The 15,188-nt window shown below is 34.6% G+C and overlaps 1 protein-coding gene across 1 annotated transcript in view; it reads right to left on the bottom strand.

Annotated features, from left to right (window-relative positions):
• MSH4 (mutS homolog 4) overlaps window positions 1–15,188 on the bottom strand; it is a 114,326-nt gene that overhangs the window by 1,788 nt on the left and 97,350 nt on the right. Inside the window, exons 18-19 of the mRNA XM_050805262.1 lie at window positions 13,633–13,807; window positions 11,975–12,063 (exon numbers count right to left, since the gene is read on the bottom strand). Of these exons, the coding sequence (XP_050661219.1) occupies window positions 11,975–12,063; window positions 13,633–13,807 (264 nt within the window). The remainder of the gene's footprint in view (window positions 1–11,974; window positions 12,064–13,632; window positions 13,808–15,188) is intronic.

The following is a 15,188-nucleotide window of genomic DNA, read 5'->3' as shown; positions in this document are numbered from 1 at the left end:
GCCAAGAAAAGCTTGAATAGGATGGAGTATTGGAATGAATCCTGATAGATAAAAGAGCTTAGATGAGAAGTTATTCCACAGAGGAAACAGTTAGAGCAGGTACATTGGAAAGCATGGTACACAATCAGGTCAATATGATGAAATGGCAAGTAATTCAATGTAGTAATGACAAGCAATTTAATTTACAAGATTGAAATTGCAGAAATGTAGATTATGTGAAACTGAGTGATATAAATGTAAGCTTGGCGTAGAAAACAAAGGAAAATCATAAAGCAGAAGCCAACAAGGTTTACAATCACATAAAGACTGGTTAAGAAGGCAAATCCCTGAGCCACAGGAGATCCTTGACAATCTAGTATGGTACCCCGTATCTCAGGCAATTCTAATGCAGGTAATTCTAAAATATATTTTGAGAATTACAGAGGACTTTTTACACTAGACAAAGGAGTTCAACTTTACTTCGTAAGAAATCATTAAAAGTTTCTGAGTAGGCAAACTACATAATAAAAACCATGCATTAGGAGACAATCTGGTAGAAGTGTAAAAAATAGATTGAAAAAGAGAGAGAACTTACCGCATAGTCCTAAGGACAGGTGATTAAGAGGAAGGATCCATATATGACTTTGGTGGGTCACTGAGAGACTTAAAGGTGAAGAGATAAGAGAATTTTTTTTAGAAGATGATAAATTTAACTTTGGCTTTTAAACATAGATTAAGATATGAAGGGGAAATATGAAGAAAAATGTATAGATTCAGAGTTGAACAGAAATGATGATGGACGCTGTGAGAAAAGATGAGATCACCAAGTGCAGATTTTAAAAAGAAAGGAAACAAGGGCAAAAATGTTAGAAACTTTTAAGTGGAATAAAAACTTGTAAGTTTTAAGTGGAATAAAAACTTTTAAGTGGAATAGAAACTTGTAAGTGGAATAAGAAAAAGTAATGATGATGAATAAGAAAAAGTAATGATGATGGCTGGGTGCAGTGGTTCATGCCTGTAATCCCAGCACTTTGGGAAGAAGAGGTGGGCGGAATGCTTGAGCCCAGAATTTTGTTCAAAACCAGCCTGGGCAATATAGTGAGACCTTGTTTCAAAAAAAAAAAAAGAAAAGAAAAGAAAAGAAAAAGCACTAGTGAAGAAGGAACAGAAGAAGTAATCAAACAGGTAGGAGAATGAAAACATCCAGGAGAGAATAATTCCACATAGCCAAGAGAGGGCAGAATTAAGAAAAGAGAAAACAAGGGTAGTGTCAAGTGCCATAGAGAGATCATGGAAGATCAGAAGTGAAAAGAAGGACCAAGGATTTTATAATAAATTGGTATTTAAGAGAAAACTTGAGGTAGAGTGATGACAATAAGACTCAGTGTAAACATGAGAAATGAAAGAAGTAAACTTTTGATAAATTTGCAGTAAAAAGAAAATGAAATAATAGTTTCAAAAGTAAACAGGCAGAATTTTAGGGAGAAATCTAAGCATACTCATAGAGAAAGGAAAAGCCTGTGACTAAAATATTAAAGATGCAAAAGAGAATAAAGGAAACTGAGAAGTAATACCTTAGTGGAGATTTTTTTTTAAATGGTAGAAAAGTTAACCTTTTGTCTGAAAGTCAGTCTCTTCCTCTGAGATAAGATGGAAGAGAGATGGTAGAGAAACAGAAATATTCAAAACAAAATTTTGAAGGAGGGAAGGTTCAAGAACTCATGAAGATGACCTCAAATTTGTTAAAAAGTAGGAGGCATATTATCTGTAGAGAGTGAGGTGATTGAGAGTTCAGGAAGAGTGAAACTGTTTCAAAAGAGTTATTGCAAAAGAAGCTAAATAATAAATAAAAAGAAGAAAAAAAATACAATTCTCATCACATACCATGGCCTATTGGGGGATGGGGGGTAAAGGCAGGGATAGCATTAGGACAAATATCTAACACATGCAGGGCTTAAAATCTAGATGACGGGTTGATGGGTGCAGCAAACCTGTATGTTCTGCACGTGTATCCCAGAACTTGAAGTATATAATTAAACAAAAGAAAAAAATACAGTTCTGGATATTAACAAAATGTCAGAGTAAAAGCAATCTGCCTTTGCTCTCCCCACAGAGAATCAAAAGCAAATATCCGGAGCACAGATTAACACCAGCAACATCTGAGAAGCCAAATCTGAGGCTGAAATGATAACTGGGACACAGAGAAGTGAGAAACTCTGAGCAGACAATAACAAGAAAGAAAGCTCTCTATCTGCAATGCCCCTGCCCCAATCTGCCAGGCATCATGCACAGAAAATTCCTCCCAGTCTCATTTGTTCTACTCTGGCAAAAGTGAGATTGAGGTGAATAGCCAGCTTCCCCACCATCTTGGGTTCCTTTGCAGAAAAATCATTCCTGCCTAAACCCACAGGAAGCACCACTAGTGAAAACTGCCTGAGGGCAGCTAGAGACAAAGAGGGGAGTGGAATTAGAAACTCCAGCCTGTAAAACTACTCTTCATTTCAGTCAAAGGAGACACCAAATCAGTGTGGCTGTTCAGCAGCACCATGCTAGAGGAAGCAGATGCCACAGGTCATCCGGGTATAAACTCCTAGCCAGCCTTTCCACACAACTGAGGTATCCCCTCTAAGAACGCTACCATCTGAGATGGGCAGTACTGCAGACATTTGCCAGAGCTGAGGAAATTCTGGGCTTAAGGTGCCATCTAGTGCTGAAAAGGAGGCAACAATCTAAGATTAAGGGGAATCACAGACAATTGCAAAGAACTTCCAAGCAAACATACAACCTAGAAAGTCCAACAAGTGAGATACTGAAGATAAACTAATCCTTCATTGCAAAAACATAGATATGTGTCCACAAGGAACAACAGCAATCAGGAAACTACGACCTCCCCAAATGAACAAAGCAAGGAGCTGGTGATCAACACTGTGATGAGATGGTGATACGTGAGCCCTCAGATCAAGAATTCAAAATAGCAGTTTTAAGGAAATTAATGAACTCCAAAACAGCACAGAAAAAACAATTGATAAATTTATCAGAGAAATTTAATAAAGAGATTAAAGTTTGGCCGGGCACATTGGCTCACACCTGTAATCCCAGTACTTTGGAAGGCCAAGGTGGGCAGATCATTTGAGGTCAGGAGTTTGAGACCAGCCTGGCCAACACGGTGAAACCCCATCTCTACTAAAAATAGAAAAATTAGCCAGGCATGGTGGTGTGTGCCTGTTATCCCAGCTACACAGGAGGCTGAGGCAGGAGAATTGCTTGAACCCAGGAGGCGGAGGTTGCACTGAGCTGAGATAGCACCACTGCACTCCAGCCTGGGAGACATAACCAGACTCTGTCTGAAAACAACAACAACAACAAAAAGAAAAACAGATGAAAGTTTAAAAAAATCAAATGGCAAACAGATTTGAAACCCGGGAACTGAGAAATACATTTGTTGAACTGAAAAAAAGTACAGAGGCTCTCCAAAAAAGAAATGGATCACGCAGAAGAAAGAATCAGAGAGATGAGCCAGGCATGGTGGCTCATGACTATAATACCAGCACTTTGGGAGACTGAGGTAGTTAGATCACTTGAGCCTAGGAGTTAGAGACCAGCCTGGTCAACATGGTGAAACCCTCTCTCACTAAAAAATTAGCCAGGCATGGCAGCACATGCCTGTAATTCCAGCTACTTGAGTAGCTGAGGCACAAGAAATACTTGAATCCAAGAAGTGGAGGTTGCAGTAAGCCAAGATATAGTCAGAGGGGGAAAAAAAACCAAACAAAAACAAAAAACAGAATGAAAGGAATGAAGAGAGCCTGAAAGAGATACACACACACACACACACACACACACACACACACACACACACATACCTTGAACAAACAAATCTAAAATTCACTGGTGTTCAAGAGAGAATTGAGAAAGAGCAAAGAGTAGAATGCCTATTTAAAGAAATAATAATGATGGAAAACCTATTAAACCTAGAGAAAATGTTAATATCCAGGTACAAGAGGTCACAGAACACCAAATATATTCATCCCAAATAAGACAACCCAAATGATAAAATAATCAAACTCTCAAAAGTCAAGGAGAAAGAGAATCCTAAAAGCAGCAAGAGAAAAGAAGCAAATAACATATAAAGCAGGTCCAATTCATCTGGCAACAGATCTCTCAATAAAAACCATATAGATCAGGAGGGAGTGGAACAACAGATTTAAAGTGTTGAGGGGAAAAGAGCTGCAAACTGAGAATACTATACCTAGCAAAACTTTCCTTCAAACGTGAAGGAGAGAAAAAGTCTTTTCCAGACAAACAAAAGCTGAGAAAATGCATCATTACTAGACCCATATAATAAGAAATGTTAAAAGAGAGCTCTTAAATCTGAAAGGAGAGAATGCTAACATGCAAAAGACAGACAAACAAACAAACTTGAAGGTATGAAACTCACTGGTAAATGTAAGTACTTAAATTCAGAATACTCTAATACTATAAATGTGATGTGTAATCTACTCATATCTCTAACATAAAGACTATAAGACACATTTATTAGCCTGGCGTGGTGGCAGGCACCTGAAGTCCCAGCTACTCAGGAGGCTGAGGCAGGAAAATGGTGTTAACCCGGGAGGCGGAGCTTGCAGTGAGCCAAGATGGAGCCACTGCACTCCAGCCTGGGCAACAGAGTGAGACTCCATCTCAAAAAAAAAAAAAAAAAAAAAAAAGAAAAAGAAAAAGATACATTTATAAAAATGGTAACTACAGAAACCTTTAAAGAAATAGACAACATAAGAAGGTGTAAACAGAGACAAGAAAAAATCAAAATGTCAGGGGAATGAAGTTAAAGTATAGAGTGTTTTAGTTTTTCCATTGTTTGTTACTTTTCTTCCCTCTATGGTCAAAACTAAGTAGTTATCTGTTTAAAATAATGTGTTGTAGCTATAAGATATTTTATAAGCCTCATGATAATCATAAATTAAAAACCTATAACATATATATTAAAAATATAAAGCAATGAATTAAAATATACTACCAAAAAAAATTACTTAATCAAAAAGGAAGAAAGAGAGAGAGCACTTACTAAACAACCAGATAACAAGTAACAAAATGGTAGTAGTAAGTCTTTATCAGTAATAGTATTGAATGTAAATGTTCCAAATTCTCCAATTAAAACACACAAATGGATTTAAAAAACAAGACCTACAGGAGTTCAAGAACAGCGTGGAAAACATGGTGAAACCCTGACTGTACTAGAAATACAAAAATTAGCCGGGTGTACAGGCAGGTGCCTGTAATTCCCAGCTACTTGGGAGGCTGAGGCAGAAGAACCGCTTGAACCTGGGAGGTGGAGGTTGCAGTGAACTGAGATCAAGCCACTGTACTCCAGCCTGGGTGACAGAGCAAAACTCTGCCTGAAAAAAAAAAATAATAATAAAAAAAGACCTAACTATATGCTGCTAACTAGAAACTCACTTCACCTATAAAGTCATACTAGATTAAAAGTAAAGGGATGGAAGAAGATATTCCAGATAAATAAAACCAAAAAGGAACAGGAGTAGCTATGTTTATATCAGATAAGACAGATTTCAAGTCAAAGATTGTAAAAAAAGACAAAAAATGTTATTCTATAATAATAAAGGGGTCAATTCATCAAGAAGACATAACAATTATAAATATATATTCACCCAACACTGGACCATCCAAATATACAAAACAAAAATTCATAGATATACAGAGAGATATAGACTGCAATACAATACTAGTACAAGTCTTCAACCTTCCATTCTCAGTAATGGCCAGATCATCCAAACAGAAAATCAACAATTAAGCACTGAAGTTAAACTACACTCTAGACTGCTTGGACCTCATTGACATTTGCAGAACATTCCATCCAACTGCTGCAGAATACAAATTCTTCTCATCATCACATGAAACATTCTCCAGGATAAACAATACATTAGACCACAAAGCAAGTGTCAATAAATTCATAAATGTTGAAATCATATGAAGTATATTTTATTCCACAATGGAATAAAACTAGAAATCAATAACAGAATGAACTTTTGGAAACTATATAAACACATGGAAAATAAATAACATGCCCCTGAACAATCAATGGGTCAATAAAGATATTAAAAAGAAAAATTATAAACTTCTTAAAAAAATACACAACATACTAAAATCTATGACATACAGCAACATATTGCTAAGAGAAATGTTTATAGCAATAAACACCTACAACAAAAATGTAGAAACATTTCCAAAAAAAAAAAAAAAGAAAATGCCTAATGAGGTACTTCTCGAAGCTGGGAAAGCAAAAACAAGCCAAACCTAAAATTGGTAGAAGAAAAGAAATAATAGAGATCAGAGCAGAAATAAATGAAGTTGAAACCAAAATAAATACAAAAGACAAACAAATCTTTAGGTAGACCAACTAAAAAGAGAGAAGACCCAAACAAAATCAGAAATGTAAAAGGAGACATAACAATTGATACCACAGAAGTACAAAGGATCATTAGAGACTATTGTAAACAACTATATGCCAACAAATTGGAAAACCTAAAAGAAAGAAAGAAATTCCTGGAGACATACAACTTACCAGGATTGAAGCATGAAGAAATAGAAAGCAAGAATAGACCTATAATGAATAATGCCATTGAAGTAATAATAAAAAATCTCCCATCAAAGAAAATCCCACAATATAAGGAGACCCCCATCTCTGCAAAAAAAAAGAAAAGAAAAAAAATTAAAAATTAGCCAGATGTGGTGGTGTGTACCTGTGGTCTCAGCTATTTGGAAGGCTGAGGCAAGAGGATTGCTTGAGCCAGGAGGTCAAGTAAGCAGTGGGCTGGGATTGCACCACCACACTCCAGTCTAGGCAACAGAGCAAGATCCTGTAAAAAATAAAATAAAATAAAATAAAAAAAGGAAGGAAGAAGAAAAGAAAAAGAAAGAAGAAGAAAAAGAAAAGAAAAGCCAGTACCTGATGATTTCACTGCTGAATTATACCAGATATTTTTAAAGAGGAATGAATACCAAGTCTACTCAAATGATTTCAATTAACTACAGAGGAGGGAATACTTCCAAACTCATTCTATGAGGTTAGTATTACCCTGATATCAAAATCAGACTATGAAACAACAAAAAAAGAAAACTACATGCCAATATTCCTACTAAACATAAATGAAGAGCTCAACAAAATACTAGCAAACCAAATACAACAACATATTGAAAAGATCATTCACCATGATTACATGGAATTCATCCCAGGGATGCCAGAATGATATAACATATGCAAATCAATAAATATGATATGTCATATTAACAGAATCAAGGACAAAAACCATATGATCAATTCAATAGATGCTGAAAAAGCATTTGACAAAATTCAACATTCCTTTATGACAAAAACTCTCAACAAACTGGGTATAGAAGGAACACACCTCAAAATAATAAGGGACATACATTACAAACCCACAACAAAATCATACTATGGAAGTAAAAATTGAAAGCCTTTCCTCTAACTTCTGAAACAAAACAAGGACACCCACTTTCACCACTTTTATTCAACATAGTACTGGATGTCCTAGCGAGAGCAATTAAGCAAGAAAAAGAAACAAAGGGCATCCAAACTGGAAAGGAAGAAGTCAAAATATCCTTTTTGCAGATGGTATATTATACTTAGAAAACCCTAAAGACTCCACCAAAAACATAAAAATCAGTGACATTTGTATATGTCAATAATGAACAAACTGAAAAAAATACAAAAAGAAATCCCATTTATGGATTGGAAGAATAAATATTGCTAAAATGTGTTCACAGATTGGAAGAATAAACACTGCTAAAATGCCAACACTATTCAAAGTAATCTATAGATTCAATACAATCCCTATCAAAGTAACACAGACATTCTTCACAGAAGTGGAAAAAAATCCTAAAATTTATATGGAACCACAAAATACTTCAAATAGTCAAAGCAACCCTGAACCAAAAGAAAGACCTGGAAACATCATACTATCTGACTTCAAAATATACTATAAAGCCATAGTAACCAAAACAGCAGAGTCCTGGCATAAAAACAGACACATTGAAAAATGGAACATAATAGAGAACCCAGAAATAAGTCCAAGCATTTACAGTCAACTCATTTTCAACAAGACACCAAGAAGACAGTCTCTTCAATAAATAGTGCTGGGAAAAATAGATAACTATATACAGAAGAATGAAGGCAGACTCATATTTCTTACCAAATATAAAAATCTAATCTAAAAGAATTAAAGACTTAAATGTAAGACCTGAAACTATGAAACTACTTGAAGAAAACATTGGGAAATGCTTTAGGATATTAATGTGGGCAAAGACATTTTGGGTAAAACCTCAAAAGTGCAGGCAACAAAAGCAAAAATAGACATAAAATTACATTATGTTAAAAAGCTTCTGCATAGCAAAAAAACTTAACAAAGTGAAGAGACAGCCTACAGAAGGGGAGGAAATATTTTCAAGCTCTCCTTTCAACAACCAAATAAGCAAAATAATAACAAACAAATAATAACCAAAACATCTAAGGAACTCAACTCAAGAGCAAAAAATCCCACCAAATAAACCCAATTAAAAATTGGCAAAACATCTGAATAGACATTTCTCAAAAGAAGACATACAAATAACCAACAGGTGGTGGGAATGCAAATTAGTTAAACCTTACGGAGATTTCTCAAAGAACTAAAAGAACTATATAAATATACACATATATAACACCTGTACCTAGTTCATCACAGCACTATTCAGAATAGCAAAGTTATGAAACCAACTTAAACACCCATCAATAGTTGACTGCATAAAGAAAACCACGGAACACTATATAGCCATAAACAAGAATGAAATCATGTCCTTCACAGCAACATAGATGGAGTTGGAGGCCATTATCCTAAATGAACTAACTCAGAAACAGAAAACCAAATACTGCATGTTCTCACTTGTAAGTGAGAACTAAACAGTGGGTACACAGATGGAAATAACTGTCACTGGGGATAAAAAGGGGAAAGGTGGGAGGTGGCAAGGGTTAAAAACTACCTATTGGGTACAATGCTAACTATTTGGCTATTGGGTACACTAGGAGCCCAACTCCCATCAGTATGCAATATACCTATGTAACAAGCAAGCACATGTACCCCCTCAATCTAAAATAAAGTAAAATAAAAATAAACAAAAAATAGGCAATGTGGGTATATTATTGTAACTACATCATAGTTGTTGTGAAAAGGGGCCCTTAAGAAGAACTGAGTTCATTGCTCCACTGGAAAAAAACCTAGGGAAGTTTCTTGGGGGAAGTTCACATCTGAGCTAGGTAAAAATGTTAAATAAAAATTATAAGGATGAGGTAGATGGAGGAAGAGGAATGAAATTCTTAGCAGAGGGAACAACATAAGTGAAATAAAAGAGGTTAAAAAACAAAACAAACATATAGCCAACAGGTATATGAAAAAATGTTCAACATCATCAGTCATTAAAGAAATACATATTAAAACCACAATGAGATATCATCTCACCTAGTTAAAATGGCTTTTATCCAAAAGGCAGACAATTAACAAATGCTGGTGAGGATAGAGAAAGGGGAATGTGCATACACTGTTGATGGGAATGTAAATTAGTATTGCCACTATGAAAAATAGTATGGAGGGTCCTCAAAAAACTAAAAATAGCACTATCATATGATCCAGCAGTCCTATTGCTGGGCATCTATCCAAAAGAAAGAAAATAAGTATATCAAAGAGATGTTTATATTCCCACATTTGCTGCAGCACTATTCACAATAGCCAAGATATGGATCAAGCTAAGTGTCCATCAACAGATGAATGGATAAAGAAAATGTGGTACATATACACAATGGAATATTATTCAGCCAAAAAAGAAATGAAATCCTTGCAACTGTAGCAACATGGATAAAGAATCACTATGCTAAATGAAATAAACCAGGCACAGAAAGACAAATACCACATGTTCTCACTTATATGCCTGAGCTAAAAGAGTTGATCTCCTGGAGGTGAAGAGCTCATTGATGGTTACTAGAGGTTAGGAAAGGTTCGGAGGAGGAAAGAGATGAATAGAGGTCAGTTAATGAGTACAAAAATACAGTTAGACTGAAGAAATAAAGTCTACTATACGATAGTTCAGTAGGGTGACTATAGTTAATATTTGTTGTATAGTTCAAAATAGCTAGAAGGTAAGAATTGGGATGTTTCCAACACGAACTAAAGAAAAATGTTTGGGGTGATGGCTATCCCAACTACCCTGATTTGATCATTACACATTGCATGCAAGTATCAAAATATCACATGTACCCCCAAAATATGTACAACTATTAAGTATCAATTAAAAAAAGAAAAAAATCATAATTAGCCTGTAAAATATTCAACTAAAATCAGAATATATTAATTTGCAGTGGATAAAATTAGCTTGTTTTGAATACTTTTCAAACTTCATTAGAAGAACCAAAGCCTACTAGAAGGCTAGTGGAGAGGTGGCCCATAAATGAAATGTGGTAAGAAGAACTCTAAAGAGTTAGGTAATAAGAGCTTCTTCAGAGTACAGCACAGTTAAAATTTCTGACGCAGAGATTCAAATAGATAATTAGGCAAGTGAGGTCATAGACAGTAGAGGAACTTAAAGGAGAGAGGAATTAAAAATGGAAGACAGGTTAAGAAAGAGTGATGGACATAGAAAATTGTTATTAAGGAAATATCACACTGCACCTAGGTCAGTTTACTGAACACATTGCATTTTCAAAACACTATAAAGCAGCTGGGTGTGGTTGCTCACACCTGTAATCCCAGCACTTTGGGAGGCCGAGGTTGGTGGATCACCTGAGGTTAGGAGTTTGAGACCAACCTGGCCAACATGGCGAAATCCCCCATCTCTATGAAAACTACAAAAAAAATTAGCCGGATGTGATGGTGGGCACTTGTAATCCCAGCTACTCAGGAGACTGAGACAGGAGAATCGCTTAAACCCAGGAGGCAGAGGTTGCAGTGAGCTGAGATCGTGCCATTGCACTCCAGCCTGGGTGACAAGAGCAAAACTCCATCTCAAACAAACAAACAAAACCCAAAAACCAAAAAACACTTATATAAAGCAACCAACTACAATTTTCCAAATTTCGAGTCAACAGATGTGAGTTTAGTGTTTTTTTTTGTTTTTTTTTTTTTGAGACGGAGTCTCGCTCTGTCCCCCATGCTGGAGCATAGTGGCCGGATCTCAGCTCACTGCAAGCTCCGCCTCCCGGGTTTACGCCATTCTCCTGCCTCAGCCTCCCGAGTAGCTGGGACTACAGGCGCCCGCCACCTCGCCCGGCTAGTTTTTTGTTTTTTTTTTTTTAGTAGAGACGGGGTTTCACCGTGTTAGCCAGGATGGTCTTGATCTCCTGACCTCGTGATCCGCCCGTCTCGGCCTCCCAAAGTGCTGGGATTACAGGCTTGAGCCACCGCGCCCGGCCGTGAGTTTAGTGTTGAACCTACTGCTTCCTAACAAATCACTGAACCTCTGTGAACCTGTAAAATTAAGAGTAGAAGTAACCCATTTTTAATCTTTTACTATAAAGACCTGACTACTTCATGAAGAGTTATGAGGCTTACATATGAGTAGAAAAGCTTTGAAAACTATAAAAAATATATAATTATACAAATATTGTGCAGAGTGATTTTCGTTTTCAATGTCCACTTAAAATAGATTTATTTTCTCATCATAAAGTTAGTATAGCAACAATTATTTTAGAAACTGGACTGTTTAACTTTTATCTCCTAGCTTGTTAGCTGATTTGCTGTGAGGATTATAATAGACCAAACCAAAAGAGTTTTAAGAAGTAACAATAATTTTCTTTGTTTAGAAATTAGGTTTTAATTTTTAATATTTTAATTATTATATTAATTATTATATATTTAGATCAAAGGTCATAATAAAAATCTACACTAAAAGTATTTTTTTAATTTGAAGAACAAATAAGAACAAAGTTTCTTACCAAAATTTGCCTTGTAATTTGAGTTGTGATTTCCTTGGCATCCAAGACAATTGATGGTGGAAGTGATGACACCTCTGCAGCTTTTAATCCTAGAATTGTTTGTTTTAAATTGACTTCGATATTATTACTGCTGGCATTTTTATGCTTGTTTTAACTAGTATTAATCTTTATTCACAGATTTAAACTTCCCTTCTAGAGGCATTTCCGAACTACTCAATAATTCTCAGAATTAAGCTTTCTAAAATTCTGGATGACAACTTACCAATTATTAGATTTAATTACTTATCCAAGACACATAAGGCAAATTAGAACATCAGTTACCTCTCAATATAGCTCAGATATCAGGAACAAAAGAAATAGTTAGAAAATAATAATACTGAAATTCCAATTGCAAATATAGTTGGTTAACAGAATTTCAAAAGGCATATGAGTTTTCCAGGGGAAGATAATAGCTAGTCACAGAGATAACACTACAGCTAAACATTCACCCACCTAAATCAATGAGACAGGAATTTCTCAGAAGATATAACAGTAGGTGAGTAATTTATATGCAAATTCAAAGTATTAATTATAATTCTCATGTTTTCAGAGCTTAATTTTATTGTATAAATGCCATACAGGCTTTCTACTGTATGCCAGTAGCTTACTGTATTTAATGCTTTAGAGATAGAAGCAACATCAAAATTTATTGAGACGTTAGTAATTGCTAAGCACTGTGCCACACAGCTCATATTTGATAATTCATTGAATCTTTGCAACTCTACATATATTAAAAATTATTCCCATGTCATAGATTATGAAATTGAGACTTATAAATATTAAACATCTGATACAAATAAGTTATCCAGTTGATTTCCCATTTCAGATAGCAAAACAAAGATGGTTTTTTTCCCTCAAAGGGTCATATCCATAGCTAAAATAATTTTTGAAACTTATATGTACAGACCAATTGAAAATTCTCTGAATCTGTGAGAGTTAATGATTCAAATAGAAAGTATCTAACCAGGTTTAAGAATATCTAGCTGGGCATGGTGGTGCATGCCTGTAGTCCCAGCTACTCAGGAGGCTGAGGCAGAAGAATCACTTGAGCCCAGTGGGTGGAGGTTGCAGCGAGCAGAGATAGCACCACTGCATTCCAGCCTGGGCGACAGAGCGAGACTCTGTCTCAAAAAAAAAAAAAAAAAAAAAAAAAAAAAAAAAAAAAATATATATATATATATATATATATATATATATGGTTTAGTAATACATACCCTTTTAAGATTTTAGATTTAATTTTCAAGTACCCAGAACCTGAAGAAAACAGAGGAAGGACCCTGCTACTGAAAGATTGTGTAGAAAATATGTAATTTTCAATTCATTATATAACTTGCAAATATAAGCTAAATTACATTTTCTAAGGAAACTAATACTTCTAGGGTTTTCAGTTGTCACTGTATTTTTACATAGTTACTGGCTCATAAAAATTTAAAAAGATTTATATATCTATATCTAGATATAATGAATTTGACATAGAAAATACAATCTAAGAGAATATAAGCACTCAAAAGAATGAGAAAATTTGCTTAGATTGACAGCCAAGTAAAGAAGAGATGAAAGTTTGTCTTAGGAGAATATATAGTATTTGAATGTATAGGTATAATTTCTATATGCAGTACCATAATTTTTCTCTTCTGTGAGTCCCTTAGAAAGTTTGTAGGTATACAAAATTGCTTCTTTATTTCTTGAGGTATTCTTTACATGTTGAACTTCAAAATGCATGTTTTCTACATTAAGATAGAGGGCATCAATATGGCACAGTTCCAGGAAATGTGTAGCAAACAATGTAAATGCCTGGAATATATAACAGATGGTGAATATTAGTACTTTAAAAATTAACTGGAAAATTCTATTTTAACTATGTGAACATAAAATTTTAGTTTAATTTTCTAAGTAGCTTGGCAGAGATGTAGGAATAAAACTAATAATTTGGAGGCTAATATCATCAATCTATTTTAAAATGTTTTGAGAGTTTATATTAAATGAAGAAGATATGTTTATTATGTTTGTACACAGACATGTGTGCCACATTATGGGAAAGAGAACAAAACTGAAAATAAAATCCTAAGAAATACATCTGAAGATATTGAAAAGATGAAGTTTACCAGAAACAAAGCTATGAATTGAGGTAATCATTTATTAGGAAGGTAACTCACATGCAAAAAAATAATATTTTCCTCAATTTTTAAAAAACTTCACTATAAAAGTTGCCTCCCTAGTTGTAAGTAGGTTTTGGCAGTGGAATCAAAAGATTGTTTTAGGTATGTGAAATTCCAAAAGTTTCTAGTTTTTAGATTTCATTGTGTTTAGTACTGGTAGAGGAAAAAGAAAGATTGGCAGCACCGATTAAGATAACGGCTCTCAAACATTAGTAATCCCTTAGAGAGTCTGTTAAAGATGCAAATTCTTGGTACATATCCCCTGAAAAATTCTCAATCAATAGTTCTAATGTGGGACCCCAGGAAATGACATTTTCCATAAGTACTTTAGGTGATTTTGATGAAAGTGGTTCAAGTGATTTACAGCTAGCACAAGATTTCCAGCCCAGAATTTACTAAGGCAGATAGAGATCTGAATAACTGGTTATGTTTTAAGACATTATCAGTGACCAATTAGGTAGGTAGTCAGTGGAAATTTAAATATTAAGACAGTAAAAATAATTGATTGGCAAAATGGCTATCAACTATGGAAGGTGAAAAGCAAGGGAAGGAATAATTCTGTATATGACATAAAAATGAAAATTCTTAAATATCTACTCAACAAATCAAAAGGAGTATAAAACAATACCAAATTTATAAAGCTACAGGAAAATAGAACATAGTAAGCTATTTAAAAGGTAGAGACTATATTCAATAACAATAATGTCCTTAAAAGTTATATGCCAAACCAATCTATTAGAGTAACTTTTTAAACTCTATTTCAGGGTAATTCAATTTAGCATATAATTATTCAGACCCTATACATTGCAAGGATTGTGCTAGGCACTAAGGATACTGTGATAGACAATAATAATTAAATTTAAAAGTAAGTAGCAATATTATATTTTTATTAAATTATTTACATTAGAAAATAATATTGTAAAGTAATACTAAAAGCACTATTTTAAACTATTGTAGAATACTTTGAAAACGATACTGTATGCTTGAACATGGGAGGCAGAAGCTACAGTGAGCTG

Source organism: Macaca thibetana, chromosome 1, assembly GCF_024542745.1.
Source record: "Macaca thibetana thibetana isolate TM-01 chromosome 1, ASM2454274v1, whole genome shotgun sequence".
In the NCBI taxonomy this organism is placed as follows: Eukaryota; Metazoa; Chordata; class Mammalia; order Primates; family Cercopithecidae; genus Macaca; species Macaca thibetana.
The sequence above is the reverse complement of the archived record's forward strand: the minus strand, read 5'-3'. Positions and strand labels throughout refer to the sequence as shown.